The sequence below is a fragment of the Quercus lobata genome, chromosome 6, assembly GCF_001633185.2.
Source record: "Quercus lobata isolate SW786 chromosome 6, ValleyOak3.0 Primary Assembly, whole genome shotgun sequence".
Lineage (NCBI taxonomy): Eukaryota > Viridiplantae > Streptophyta > Magnoliopsida > Fagales > Fagaceae > Quercus > Quercus lobata.
In genome coordinates, this window is record NC_044909.1 from 33,958,953 (window position 1) to 33,971,349 (window position 12,397).

The 12,397-nt window shown below is 34.5% G+C and overlaps 2 protein-coding genes across 5 annotated transcripts; one reads left to right on the forward strand and one right to left on the reverse strand.

Moving 5' to 3' along the window:
• Positions 1-172: 172 nt before the first annotated feature.
• Positions 173-3,581, forward strand: LOC115995138 (probable pectinesterase 53). 2 transcript variants are annotated; one of them, XM_031119579.1, is made up of 4 exons: positions 173-958; positions 1,501-1,690; positions 2,761-3,203; positions 3,305-3,581. In XM_031119579.1, exons 1-4 carry the CDS (start codon positions 618-620, stop codon positions 3,450-3,452), a joined length of 1,122 nt encoding a protein of 373 aa, XP_030975439.1. In that variant the 5' UTR covers positions 173-617; the 3' UTR covers positions 3,453-3,581. The 2 variants fall into 2 exon arrangements, with proteins under 2 accessions (XP_030975439.1, XP_030975440.1); XM_031119580.1 differs by having other exon boundaries at positions 2,761-3,173.
• Positions 3,582-4,042: 461 nt separating this feature from the next.
• LOC115995137 (UPF0183 protein At3g51130) lies at positions 4,043-10,238 on the reverse strand. Of its 3 annotated transcripts, none has more exons than XM_031119578.1 (15): positions 9,995-10,238; positions 9,548-9,630; positions 9,290-9,364; positions 8,173-8,240; positions 7,995-8,100; positions 7,827-7,887; positions 7,562-7,728; positions 7,179-7,241; positions 6,503-6,550; positions 5,897-6,010; positions 5,692-5,791; positions 5,533-5,606; positions 4,934-5,038; positions 4,685-4,744; positions 4,043-4,318 (listed from the first exon to the last, which is right to left on the reverse strand). In XM_031119578.1, the coding sequence occupies exons 1-14, from the start codon at positions 10,089-10,091 to the stop codon at positions 4,697-4,699; spliced, it is 1,209 nt and encodes a 402-aa protein (XP_030975438.1). In that variant the 5' UTR covers positions 10,092-10,238; the 3' UTR covers positions 4,043-4,318; positions 4,685-4,696. The 3 variants fall into 3 exon arrangements, with proteins under 3 accessions (XP_030975438.1, XP_030975437.1, XP_030975436.1); XM_031119577.1 differs by having other exon boundaries at positions 4,063-4,318; positions 4,685-4,747; XM_031119576.1 differs by having other exon boundaries at positions 4,063-4,318; positions 5,692-6,010.
• Between the last annotated feature and the right edge of the window lie 2,159 nt (positions 10,239-12,397).

Sequence of the window (12,397 nt, forward strand, 5' to 3'; positions counted from 1 at the left end):
TGTAGCATCTCCGATTCTCCATCATGAACATGATGTTTATGACCACCTCTTGTCATCTTCTACCACACTTGTACCCAAAACATACCCCTTCGTTTGTTTTTTCTCCTAGCACATTAGCAAGCTACATTCACCCTACAAATAAAAATGAAACATGAAAAAGATTCACACCATTTTTGCTGTCTCCCCCACTACAAGACTTTCTATCTAATTGAGGTCTAAAAATGAGCCACAAGAGATGCACCTTTATCAAGCCCAACGTTCAATTAGGTAAAGCTTTATCAGCCTCATGTGATGATCCACTGTTTTGTCCAGCAAACTAGATTGATTTAATTTTCTTTTAATGTATTAAACAAACAGTTTCACCAGAACAGACAAGAAGAAACCCCACTTGACAGAAAGTCACAGTTGGGCCTAATGGGTGTGATTGGAAGTGACAATCCAGATAGAGTCACAACTTGCTAGATTCCCCTGACCTTCCCTGCTCTTGTGTTTTTAAACCTTCCATTCAAACAAACTCAAATTCCAAGCTTACCAAATTTAGTTTAAGGCTTTCGAGTTTCAACTACACCTAGAGACTTTTTTTTACGTACTTTTTCACTTAGCAATTAGCAGCATCAATGACAATCAGCCTTCACAAGCACAGCTTCAATAAGATAGTAGTAAAGCTGTTCTTGTTGATTTTATTGTTGGAAAGCACGAGTTCTTTACTAGATACAAATGTGTCTAATGGGTACTTGGTGAGCGAAAAGGAGTACCTGAATTGGGTCAAACAAATAGGTTCCTTCAAGCACTCTCTCTTCCAGAAAGCAACCAACAAGTTAACACCTTGCTCAACCATAAGAGTAAACAAAAACTCGAAGTTAACTGGTAATTTTGTTACAGTTCAAAAGGCTATCAGTTCAATACCAGTAGTCAATAACTGTCGGGTGGTTATTTCCATCAGTGCAGGGATTTACAGGTAATAAATGGAGCTGTCTTTGTTTTGTTACTCATGGATCATATTTAGTTGTGGTTGGTTGCTTGGTCTTGTTCTGTGTTTATAAAGTAACATTAACACAAAACCAATATACTAGATTTTGTGTTTTTTTTTTTTATTACCTGTAATCCTATATAATTTGTGTTTGTATAATATTCATGCCAAAACATATTCTCGAATAGTCTTTCATTTATAACATTAAGTATTCGTTTGACACGAGCTTTTTCGATTTAACTTTTAGTTTATATTATTTCATATGCAATTTCTTAAAATCCCATTTTTTCAAATATAAACATTATAATTTTTAGCAAAAAAAAACAAATAAACTGATAACAAACGAACGATAAATCATTCATAACACAAAATTGCTTCACTTTTTTGGGGAGGGGAGGGGGAAGGGGGGAAGAGAGAATGATCTAAAATAGAGAGAGACCATTAAACAATTAAGATTTTATTTATTGTATCTAACACTAACAGTCAAAGTGTTATATTTTGGTTTAAATTAACTACGAGCAAAAATGTAGGGAAAAGGTCCTAATTCCTGCGACTATGGCATACATTACCCTGGAAGGTGCTGGTGCTGATACCACCATTATTGAGTGGGACGACACAGCCGACCGAATTGGACAAACTGGGCATCCATTGGGTACCTTTGGTTCTGCCACATTTGCAGTTGATGCTCCTTACTTCATTGCAAAGAACATCACCTTCAAGGTCAGTCAATTTCATGATTTTGGCTTCGGTATTTACCATTATTAATTTATCTACTAGTCTCAAAGTTTTACAGAATAAGTCTTAAGGTAGGGTGTTGTAGGTCTAAGCTCAGTCAAAGTATACTTCAATTTCCATTTCCATATATGTTGTTTTCCAAAAACACAATTCTCTTGTAATTTATGGATAATTTTGAAAAAGTTCAAGTAAAACCGTGAATTATTTCACGAAACAAAATAAACTACACCTAAGACTTATCTTGGCACAAATTAACATCATGAGGTATTTTAGTACCCTAAAAAAAAAAAAATTCACAACGATTATATCTTTATAAAAGTGTAATTATCTGTTAGGATTCTTAAATAATTTCATAAGATTTTTTATATCCAAAGATTCACATGGACTGATTTTAGTGCCTAGATTAGGCTCTAAGTCTAGCTTATATGAGTTTTCATAATTTCACTCTTCTTTGTTTATAAATATTCAAACGAATTATAAAGTTAATGATTTTAATTGAAACTTTTTAAAAATTAGAATTCAATTTAAAATCATTCCTAAACTATAAGAATAAGTGCATGATTTACCCTTTTTTTTAATTGTTAATGAGTACTAACACACAACCAAAGTTAACAGCAAGTAAGGATTTAAGTGATGAATCAGTCACATTAGTGACCATTTAAATCTACAACCCTCCCTTTAAAAAATAATAGATAAATAAAAAATTATAACTTTTAGTTTAGAACAAGTCTCTCACAACATGTGAGTCCCACACTTTGTGTGAGATATACTCTAAAGCGAAACAGTATCTTATGAGACAATCTCATGTCTCATAAGATAATTTTTCTTATAGAAAAGATCCTTCCGTATGGAACCCCCATGAGTAATGATATATGACAGTATCTTATGAGACAATCTCATAAGATAATTTTTCTTATAGAAAAGATCCCTCCGTATGAAACCTCATGAGTAATGATATATGTTTATGCTTTATACCCTCACACATATATTGATTGAAGAAGAATAAAGAAGGCTTTTAATGGCTAAAGTAAGGTGTCGATTTTTTGAAATAACAGAATATAGCACCATCGCCACCATCAGGAGCTCTAGGCAAGCAAGCAGTGGCACTGCGGATTTCAGCTGACACAGCAGCCTTCTTCAGTTGCAAAGTTATAGGAGCACAAGACACTCTTTATGATCACATAGGCAGACACTACTTTAAGGATTGCTACATTGAAGGCTCCGTCGATTTCATTTTCGGAAATGGTCTCTCGTGCTATAAGGAGTGCCATTTAAATGCCATCACCAGTACCTATGGAGCCTTGACTGCTCAAAAGAGAGAGAGCTTCCTTGAGGAAACTGGCTTCTCATTTGTCAATTGCAAGGTCACTGGATCAGGTGCCCTTTACCTGGGAAGAGCTTGGGGCACATTCTCTAGGGTAGTCTTTGCGTACACATACATGGACAAGATCATCACTCCTAGAGGATGGTATGACTGGGGAGACAAAAACAGGGAAACGTATGTTTGTTCTCTTTTTTTCCCTTTACCACATGCCTTTGATTATGTGCCAGCATCATTGTATTTAACCATTTGAGACAACGTTAACATGTGCTTTGCAGGACCGTATTTTATGGACAATACAAGTGTTGGGGACCAGGGGCTGATTTCGGGGGCAGAGTTTCATGGTCTAGGGAGCTCACTGCTGAGGAGGCTGAACCATTTATTTCACTTGGTTTTATCAATGGCCAGGACTGGCTCCCAAACTAGAGATAATTTCAAGTTATCAACTGCACTTGGTACACCATCAACGCCACGGTGCAACTCAAAAATATATTTTAGTGAGTTACAACACAACACATATTCTCATTCCCAACAGTTAAATTGAAAAAAAAAAAAGCATGCAAGTAAAGCCGGCATCTGCAGAGATTCTTGTATGGCACGTGTAGTGCAAGTATTATGCCATTTCTCATCCTCCTAATTAGGAAATAGAACAATAGTTTGCTACTAAATTGAACTATGCTATTGGAATTTAGCATTCTCCTCAAAAAATATGTGCATAGTTTTTGGTAATAGCATAATAGTTTGCTACTAAACTAAACTATGCTATTGGAATGACTAATCTCATTCCCCTTATATCATGTAACCCTCAATATCGGAAGTTAAGTGGCAAACTGTTATGCTATTTCCAAAAACTGGATGAGTTTTTCTTTCTTTTTTATTCCTTTTTTTCCCAAGCAAAACATTCACCCGGAATAGTTGAACCGCAGTCTCCTCAGAATTTTCATTAGGCTATAAGGTATTGTACTACAAGTTGAATGATTAGAACCATCAAAGTAGAAAGAGTTCATAAAAAAGACTTTCAATAAACAAATGAATATGCCTAAACTGAGATATGAAATGTACATTCTATAAAATGAAAAGTGGCAGTTTGTCTTTGCATCTTTTCTTTGAACAATTACCAAGTCAAATAAATATTAGCACAATATAAACGTTTCTGTACAAATTAATAAATAACTGTACAAAGTGTCCCGTGCCATGGTGAAGTTACATAGAGTATTTGCTGCTTCAGCACCAATTGAATGTACATATCCCACCTACTCCTCGTGATGTGTCAGCATCCAATTTGAACAAACCTTAAAAATAACAATAATCACAAGTAACAGGGATCAGAAACTGCAATAATCAACAGCATTTTAGAAAACACACAGTTGAACTAAGATAAATGTCACAATGCAGTCGTATCTACACCATAACACCTTTAAGAGTTGAAAAATATCAAGACAATGGTGGTTCTCTAAAAATGTTGACAGACAAGATTCTAACAGTGACTAATGAGAACCAAACTTCCAAACTCTCCAAGATTAGTAGATCCAAGAATTTTAGCTAAACAAACCTTATCAAATGATAACTAAAGAACAATATAGGAAACTAATTGTAGAACTGAATGTGTGCAAAGACAAAAGAACATTCCTGAGGAAGAGCAAGATAGAGCAACCTACCAGACACTATACTCATGATTGGAAGAGAGTTACAGTTGCAATATAGCCATTCTTCATCACCTGCTAATATCAATGAAAATCTTATTAGTAGTCCCACTTACTGCCATACAATAAGCTTAAAAGTATAGCAGTATAATTGTCTGACTCAACAGAACTCAGATTTAAATTTACTTTGTTTTTCATTTTTAGAGACCAGAAAGGTGTTCAAAATTGTAAGCGAGTAAGATGTATAGATCATCACTAACTCACCTCAAATGCAACATTTTGATAACCATACACAAATGTAGATCCAAAAGGATTGCTAGTAGAACCTTGTGTTTGGATGGCAGCTCGCCCACAGTCACCAAGGATTTCCTAAAAAGTAAAAATCTTTGTTACTTCCTAAATAACTATAAAGGGAGTAGACATTAAAGGTTAAGACAGCAGTAACATGGATAAATGGGGTACAGTTATGTCTCTGTTCAGTTTAATCTGGCAAACATATGATATGTCCCACCCACAAACTTACTGCCAGCAGATGAGGAATGAACAATCTAGAAGAGAAAAAAAAAAAAAAAAACAAGATTTTTCCAAAAATGATAAAGCAACTTGAATATTGAATGAAACCCCACCTCCCAGGCTCCCCCCCAACCCAATAACCAGGTACCAAGAAACAGGCGCTATACTGAAATATATGATACTGAAATATATGATTCTACTCACTAGACACATCCAATTAGATACTTACTCAAACACCTAAAATCTCTAATTGAAACTCTGCATCACAACCACGGAAAAGATTGAAAATGAAAAAATAAAAGACAAAAACTAAGAATATGGAGAAGAACAAGTAGGCAAAAACAATATACCTTCACTTGCTCCCACTTGGTGCTTGGTGTAATCCTGTGTCCACTGCTATTTACTTCCTCAAAAGAACCCTCAACTAAAAGAAACAAAATGAAAAATGGTTCATTGGTTTCTCTATTAAAAGGTTTAATTGGAAGCTTTGAAACAGATAAAGAACTTACAGTCCGAACCAAATATAACAAAATTGCACTTTATATATGAATTGAAGTCTGCATGACCAGGATAGTTTGTGTGCAAAACAAACTTCTTGATTTTATGGGTCTGCAAATACAAAACACTGATATTATAATTCCTAAGTGCAAAGGTCATCGTGCATGGTATCATGATTGCACATATCACTAGAACCCAAAAACTAAAAGTTGTTACCTGCCCATCAAATAAGATGTCCAAACCACGGGTAAAATAATTGTAGAAATAATCACCACAAAGTGTTGTCCGTGGACGAGGGTCTGATGCAGAGTGAATAACCATTTGATCTACCTGTACAACTAAATCAAATCAATATTCACTAATTATGACAAACAATTCAAATATAGTAATGATAGTAATAGTGCTTAGACACCGGATAATAAAAACAGCCCAAGCACCTATGCAGCCGCAGATACAAGCATAGCCAGATTATTCCAGGGTCATAAATATACTGGAATTCAGACACCTTCCAATGAGGGAAAGAAATTATTAACAAAAAGAATTTTCAACCAACATGGCAATGGAAGACTTAAAGAGCATTACAGGACACAACATGGATGGCAAAAGCAAACAATGCAACTTAGTTCATCGTTATGTCTTAGAATAAAATATAAATTTTCTTCTAAAGCATGCAACACTCGATTGCCTCTGTGCTGAAAAGATACTTTCCTCATTGCATTTCATGTCAAAGAGACAGAAAACACAGCATGGTGTATGACTTAATAGAATATCTCGCACTAGATAAACAATAATGAGAAAGAAATATTCCTGTCTCAGTAATACCTGCTTTTGATGAATTCCACAAGGACGGCCTAATTCAGTCCACACATCCTGCAGAAAAAAGAAAACTAAAAAATTAGGCATGACAACATTGCATCAATCTGGCCCCTCATAAGAACACAAACTAACCAGAAAATGACAAAGAAGTATATGGAAATTTTAAAATATCACTTGAAACTTCTAAAAACAATACGTCATTAACAGAACCCAGAAAATAAAAGAGATGAGAAAGAAAAATCCAGCAATTAAACTAATTTATGTAATTTAAAAATCCTAGTGACAAAGTTTTTTAATTATCATTAAGAAATACCAAATTATGCCCAAATAGAACTTGTTAAATGTATGATAGTTTTGTTTCCAACATAGTTCCAGAATTCTTTAAGATAAGGCTTTGTGAGTCAAGTTGATAGCAATTTATTTTGTTTTCTGCAGAAATAAAATTATTTATATCTATAGCTTGCACATCTGTGCATGTGCATGTGCATGTGAGTGAGTGTGAAAGAAAGAAAGACAATTCTGATTACATTGCACCTCCAATAAGAGCCTAAATGATGTCTAAGATTCCATGGAAAATTGTATGACACAAAATAAAACAAAAGCATAAAGTAATATCTGAGCAGGAAAGCATTTACCAAGAAAAAAGATACTAAAGCTTAATTGCATTAAACTTAAAACTTGCCTGTGGGGACGCACCGAAAGGAATATGTTGGCCACCAACAGTGAAATACAATTCTTCTCCAAGCTGGACAATACCGACATTGAATTAAATTTTATCCAATATTCAAACTCAAATGGGTCAAAAAAACTACACTTCAGAGTCCAAATAACTAAATAAGTAACACAATTGGCAAGCACTAAAACATTCAAAATCAAAGCTTTATTTGATGGTCCAAAAAATTTCCATACTTAAAGCTAAATGGTTGATGCTAATAGGAGAAGCAGGTGACCATCCATAAGATGGCCCACTGGATTCTGCAAACAATTCAATTGAAATGATACCAGACTCAAGCACGATGACAATTCAATCAAAATACTGCAGGTAGATGAAGGATGAAACCAAACCTTAACATGCACCTCTTCCATGTAAAGACTGCCAGCAGGTAATGGAGGAGCATAAGCCTTGTCCATTAAGGATCCTACACCAACTTTCTTGTCTGTAGAACTATCATATATGGAGACACGGCAAGTCACAGGTGTGGTGCCATCCGGAAACTCTAATGGCAATTCCGCTTTCATAATAGAAATAAAGGAGTCAATTTAAGTAATCAGAACTTGAAAATTCACTCAAACAAGTAAAAACCCAAGTTGGGAAATGCTGAAACAATACCTTCCCCATCATGGCAGCAATCTGTATACTGGCTAGGAATTGGAAAAGCAAAGGATAGGCCCTGCAAAATATGCACATAAGACAGTCCCCAAGATGTAAGACAATTAGACAAGGATATATTTGGAAAAAAATAAGACTATGACGTAGTTATGTATTCCATATACATACTGGGTAAAATAGATTGTAAACACCTCTAACTTTGTCATAAATTCCAGGAAAGGTTGGCCCAAAAAGTGCATATACAGCTACAAAAGTAGCTAGAGTGGATGGTCCCCTACAAAAGGAAACGCAGGTCAGTAATAAAACTAATAGCATAAAAATCATAAAACTTATTTTAGTAACTTACCCAATCAGAGAAGTAGCATAGCGCATTTGAAGCCGTTTTACATCAAAAATTTCAATAAGCCTTAGCCTCTGACACAAAATTCAAAGTCAAATTAATCAAATTGTATCACAATATAGTCATGTACATTATATTTGCACACAAAATCAATTTATAACAACAATCCATGTGAGCAATAACAACAAATTTTGGAGATAGGAGCACCAAAATTATATCAAAACTCAAAGGTGAATGGGACTCCAAACATAGGGCAACTGCTCTAGCAAATCCGATGATGAAACAAATTTATAGTCCCAAGCAGTAACTAGAAAGACAGAATTACTCTTTTCCACTGAGTAATTTATCCATTATGTAAACTGAAGAACCTATGCCAAAGAATTGAGATGGTCTATTGAATTGCCAATCCAAAAAATTCTTTGCCACAGATAAAATTTGATTTACTTGCATCAATTAAGTAAAAAAAAAAAAATGAAAAAGAAAACCTCCATTCAGGTCACAAGTTGACAGTTTAAACAGCTTGAAGTGATTGTGCTAATCCTATTGTGCTTGTAATTTCTTCAATAGATGCACACATTAATATCATGCCCATGCTGACAGTTGAAACCTCAGAATTTATTGTTTTCTATATCCCACATAGTTCTTCATATGAGTTTATCATGTGGTTTAACCTGGCGTACAAGATAAATGATAAAACACCAGTTCTAACAACAATTCTAGATATGAAAAGAACAAAAATAATAATTATCATAATGTAACGATTATGTCTCAGAGAAATTTCTTCAGAGGCCCATTCATCTTCACTGCCACATAAAATCCATAGTTAAAAAGCACAAGGTATCCAAAGTAGAAAGATGAACTTAGTTTGCCCAATAAGTCCAAAGGCAAAGCTTCATTCCATGAATTAGGCATGAAAAATAATTACATCTAACAATTTTGAATAGTATCCTTTCAAAACAATGCACTAGTTACCAAAATGACTAAAACAATCACAAAATAGGTTCAAAAACTATATTCAACAGTTTCATCATCCCATTGATGCTCACAGCTCACTAAAGAAAGAATCCGCAGGATTGCAACAAGGAACCCTAACAAAAAACCTTAAAACAAACAAAAGTATTACCTGAGACCAAGGATCAAAACGAAGATGAAAACCATGATCTGGAAAGCTAATAACAAGATCCAGTTTCAGCGGCTCCTGCATAAAACAACCACCATAAGAGGTACTTACAAGATCAAGACCGCATAAGACTCGTATGTACAAATATATAAGACACCTCCAACTGAATTCAAGGCATAAATGTGTAACAAAAAATCAAATATAGCATCAATTGAATTTCTGAAAAATCACAAAGTACGCTTGCAATTCTCTAAACCAAACCTCATCAAAGTACTTCACGTGAACAACGTCATAGATATTAGGCTGCTGCTCTATCTGAGCAAATGCTTCACATATTGGCATCCCTATAACAACAACAACAACCATTTTCAGCACCAAAATTATTTGAAACATTTATTAACCACTAAAATGCCTAAAATTCTTCTAATTAGCTTTAAGCTTTTGAAGCACAAAGTTACCGGTAACCTAACCTAACACTCAATTTGGTAGTTGAGTGAATTGTACTTCATCCATTACAGCTTCAACAAAACATTATTTCATTAAAACTAGCAAACAATTATTTAATTTCTCGGGAACCAAACAGGTGAATAACTAAAAAATCAAGCTGATTTGGATATAATCCAAATCTGAAACTAATCGGGAAAACGATCGGACCAGATATACTACGATACTAAAAATCGAAAAGGTTAGAGATGAGTTGAGAAATACCGAGAGAGAAAGGTCCGATACCGAGACCGGGTCGGAGGTCGAGAACGATGGCACCCATGGCTGTGCCCTCGCAGCGTCGTCTAGTTCTCTGCGACATAACCAAATTGGGTCTTTTCGGGTTTGGCTTTCGTTTTTTTTTCTTTTTCTTTTTCTTTTGTTTTAGGGAACCTCCGTTACTTTCGCAAAAGAACTGAACAGGTGTTGATTGCTTAAATACGAATGGCAGTGTTGGTTCGGAATGGGATTAGTTTTTTATTTTTGATTGCTTCGCAGTGCACGGAATATCAAATATGTCAACATTTCGGGTTCCGGGTTGCTTGGGACCACCTTATTGGGCCGCGTGGTTTCTAAAATTAAGTCGAGTTTTCGAACATTAAAAAAATGTATGGATATTTCGGGTTTTTTTTTTCCTCATAGTAAATTTCAAGAATTTAAAATAATATACACTAAAAATTTATTTAAGAAATTATAAAAAGGAAAAATAAAAAATATATATCATTTTTTCTGTATTCTTGAAGTGTTGCTAACTGAAGAGGCTAGCATGAGAGAGACCAAAGCTCAATCAAGCAAGATGAAAAAAGCTATCAATCATGGGGAAGATTGGTTTATTTTCCATAGGTTCCGTTTGGGAGTTCATAAGGAAATGAAATGAAATGGAATAGAATGATCATAAGGAAATGGAAAATAATGGAATTAAGTAACCTTGATTGGATGTTTTAAAATAAAAGAATGGAAATGAATAAAAATGAATGGAATGTAAGTAATTTTGTTTTGGAGCAACATAGAGGGAATGGAATGGAATCATTTTATGACAATATTACTATTAGACTCCTATTTTAAAATAAATGGTTGAATATATAAAGGTATTTTGGGAGTTTTAATAAAAAAATCATTAAATCTAATTTTATTCCCTCTAATTCCTCCCAATTTCGGGGAGAATGAAAATTTGAAGTTTTAAGGGAATAGAAAGGAACGAGCGTTCCTTCCTACCCATTCCATTCTCTCCCACTTAAACTCTTAATTCCCTCCATTAAAACTCCCAAATAAAGGAAGGGAAGAATGTTCTAAAATTATTTTTTTCATTCATTTTCATTCCATTCCCTCCTCCAAAACGAGACCTTAGGGGTATTAGAGCACTTACAATAAAGTTGCTAAAATAACTAAATAGTCATTTTAGCAACCAAAAACACACACTACAGTAAAAAAGGTAAAGCTAAAATTTTTTGAGTGATTACTACAGTGGGCTACTAACTCTAGTAGCTCATAGTAGTTGGATGGTATAACAAAAACTATTTTTTTTTTATTCCCCACACACTCATAGATCACTTCACATGCATAAGGTTTGTTTTCTCTTTTTTATTTTCTTTCTCCTCTACTCTCTCCTCTCAGCTCCAAACCCAGCCCATGTGAAATCGGATTGTGGACATCAATGTTGAGGTGAGATCGGATTCGTGGGCATCTTCTTAGCTGTTTATCTATTTTTGCAACTTCCTAGGTCTTGTCGACGATTCCAAACCAAAAGTAATTTTCTTAATATCAGTCTATGACTATGATTGCAATTTCAATTCTTTTGATTCTTTTAATTTCTCATCAATTTCCTTCATTTTTCTAACTTATTTGATTTTACCTAATCAATTTCTCTAACTTTTGTGACAGTGTTTGGGACTATTTGGTTCTCTATCTATCTATTTAAGTCATTTGCCTACAACCAATACAAACCTAACAAATAAACTATAAGAACTGCACTTTTTTGTTGTTGTTGTTGTTATTACTTTGGTGTGGAGATCAGATTCATGGGTTTGGATTGCCGATTTTGTGATTTGTGAGGTGTCGTCATGCTCAGATTTGTGGGTTTGAGTTGGTCGTGCTCCGATGGCTCGATTGTGGCTTGATCGTGGGTCTGATTTGGTGGGACTTGGTGCTAGTGGTTTTTGGTTGTGTTTGTATTGGTGATAATGGTTTTAATGGTGGATTTTGACTCGGTAGTGTTTCTTGGCGGAAGTGGGTTGCTGGGTTTTGCTAGGTTTTTTGTGGTGGGTTGTTGATAACGGTGGTTGTAGTTGTGGTTATGGCGGTGGTTTTGTTTTGCATTTTTTTGTTTTGCAGTGGATTGTGGCTACCACGGTGGTGGTGAGAAGGTTGTGGTGGGTGGTTGTTGTGAGTTTTTGTGGGGAAGTTTTATTTTATTTTAATAAGTTGTTTATATTATTTTAATGAGATGAATGTTAATATAGATTCTTTGATTTATTTTATTTTATTTTATTTTTATTGATGTCAAAGATTCTTTGATGTTGGATGTGAGTTGTTAAAATAGATAAAATTACTTTTTAAGTTGCTAAAAGCAATATTTTATAGCTTCCTTACTGTGAATGCTCAAAGGTGATATCGTCTACACTTTTTAGC

What these genes read in the sequence shown, in the direction of transcription:
- LOC115995138 (XM_031119579.1), top strand. Translation starts at nt 618, where the DNA reads ATGACAATCAGCCTTCACAAGCACAGCTTCAATAAGATAGTAGTAAAG. An exon ending in ATCAGTGCAGGGATTTACAG is followed by an intron (nt 959 to 1,500) that starts GTAATAAATGGA and finishes GCAAAAATGTAG; the next exon opens with GGAAAAGGTCCTAATTCCTG. An exon ending in GGAGACAAAAACAGGGAAAC is followed by an intron (nt 3,204 to 3,304) that starts GTATGTTTGTTC and finishes TGTGCTTTGCAG; the next exon opens with GACCGTATTTTATGGACAAT.
- LOC115995137 (XM_031119576.1), bottom strand. Translation starts at nt 10,091, where the DNA reads ATGTCGCAGAGAACTAGACGACGCTGCGAGGGCACAGCCATGGGTGCC. An exon ending in TATCGGACCTTTCTCTCTCG is followed by an intron (nt 9,631 to 9,994) that starts GTATTTCTCAAC and finishes TTGTTGTTATAG; the next exon opens with GGATGCCAATATGTGAAGCA. An exon ending in GTGGAATTCATCAAAAGCAG is followed by an intron (nt 6,011 to 6,502) that starts GTATTACTGAGA and finishes TTAGTTGTACAG; the next exon opens with GTAGATCAAATGGTTATTCA.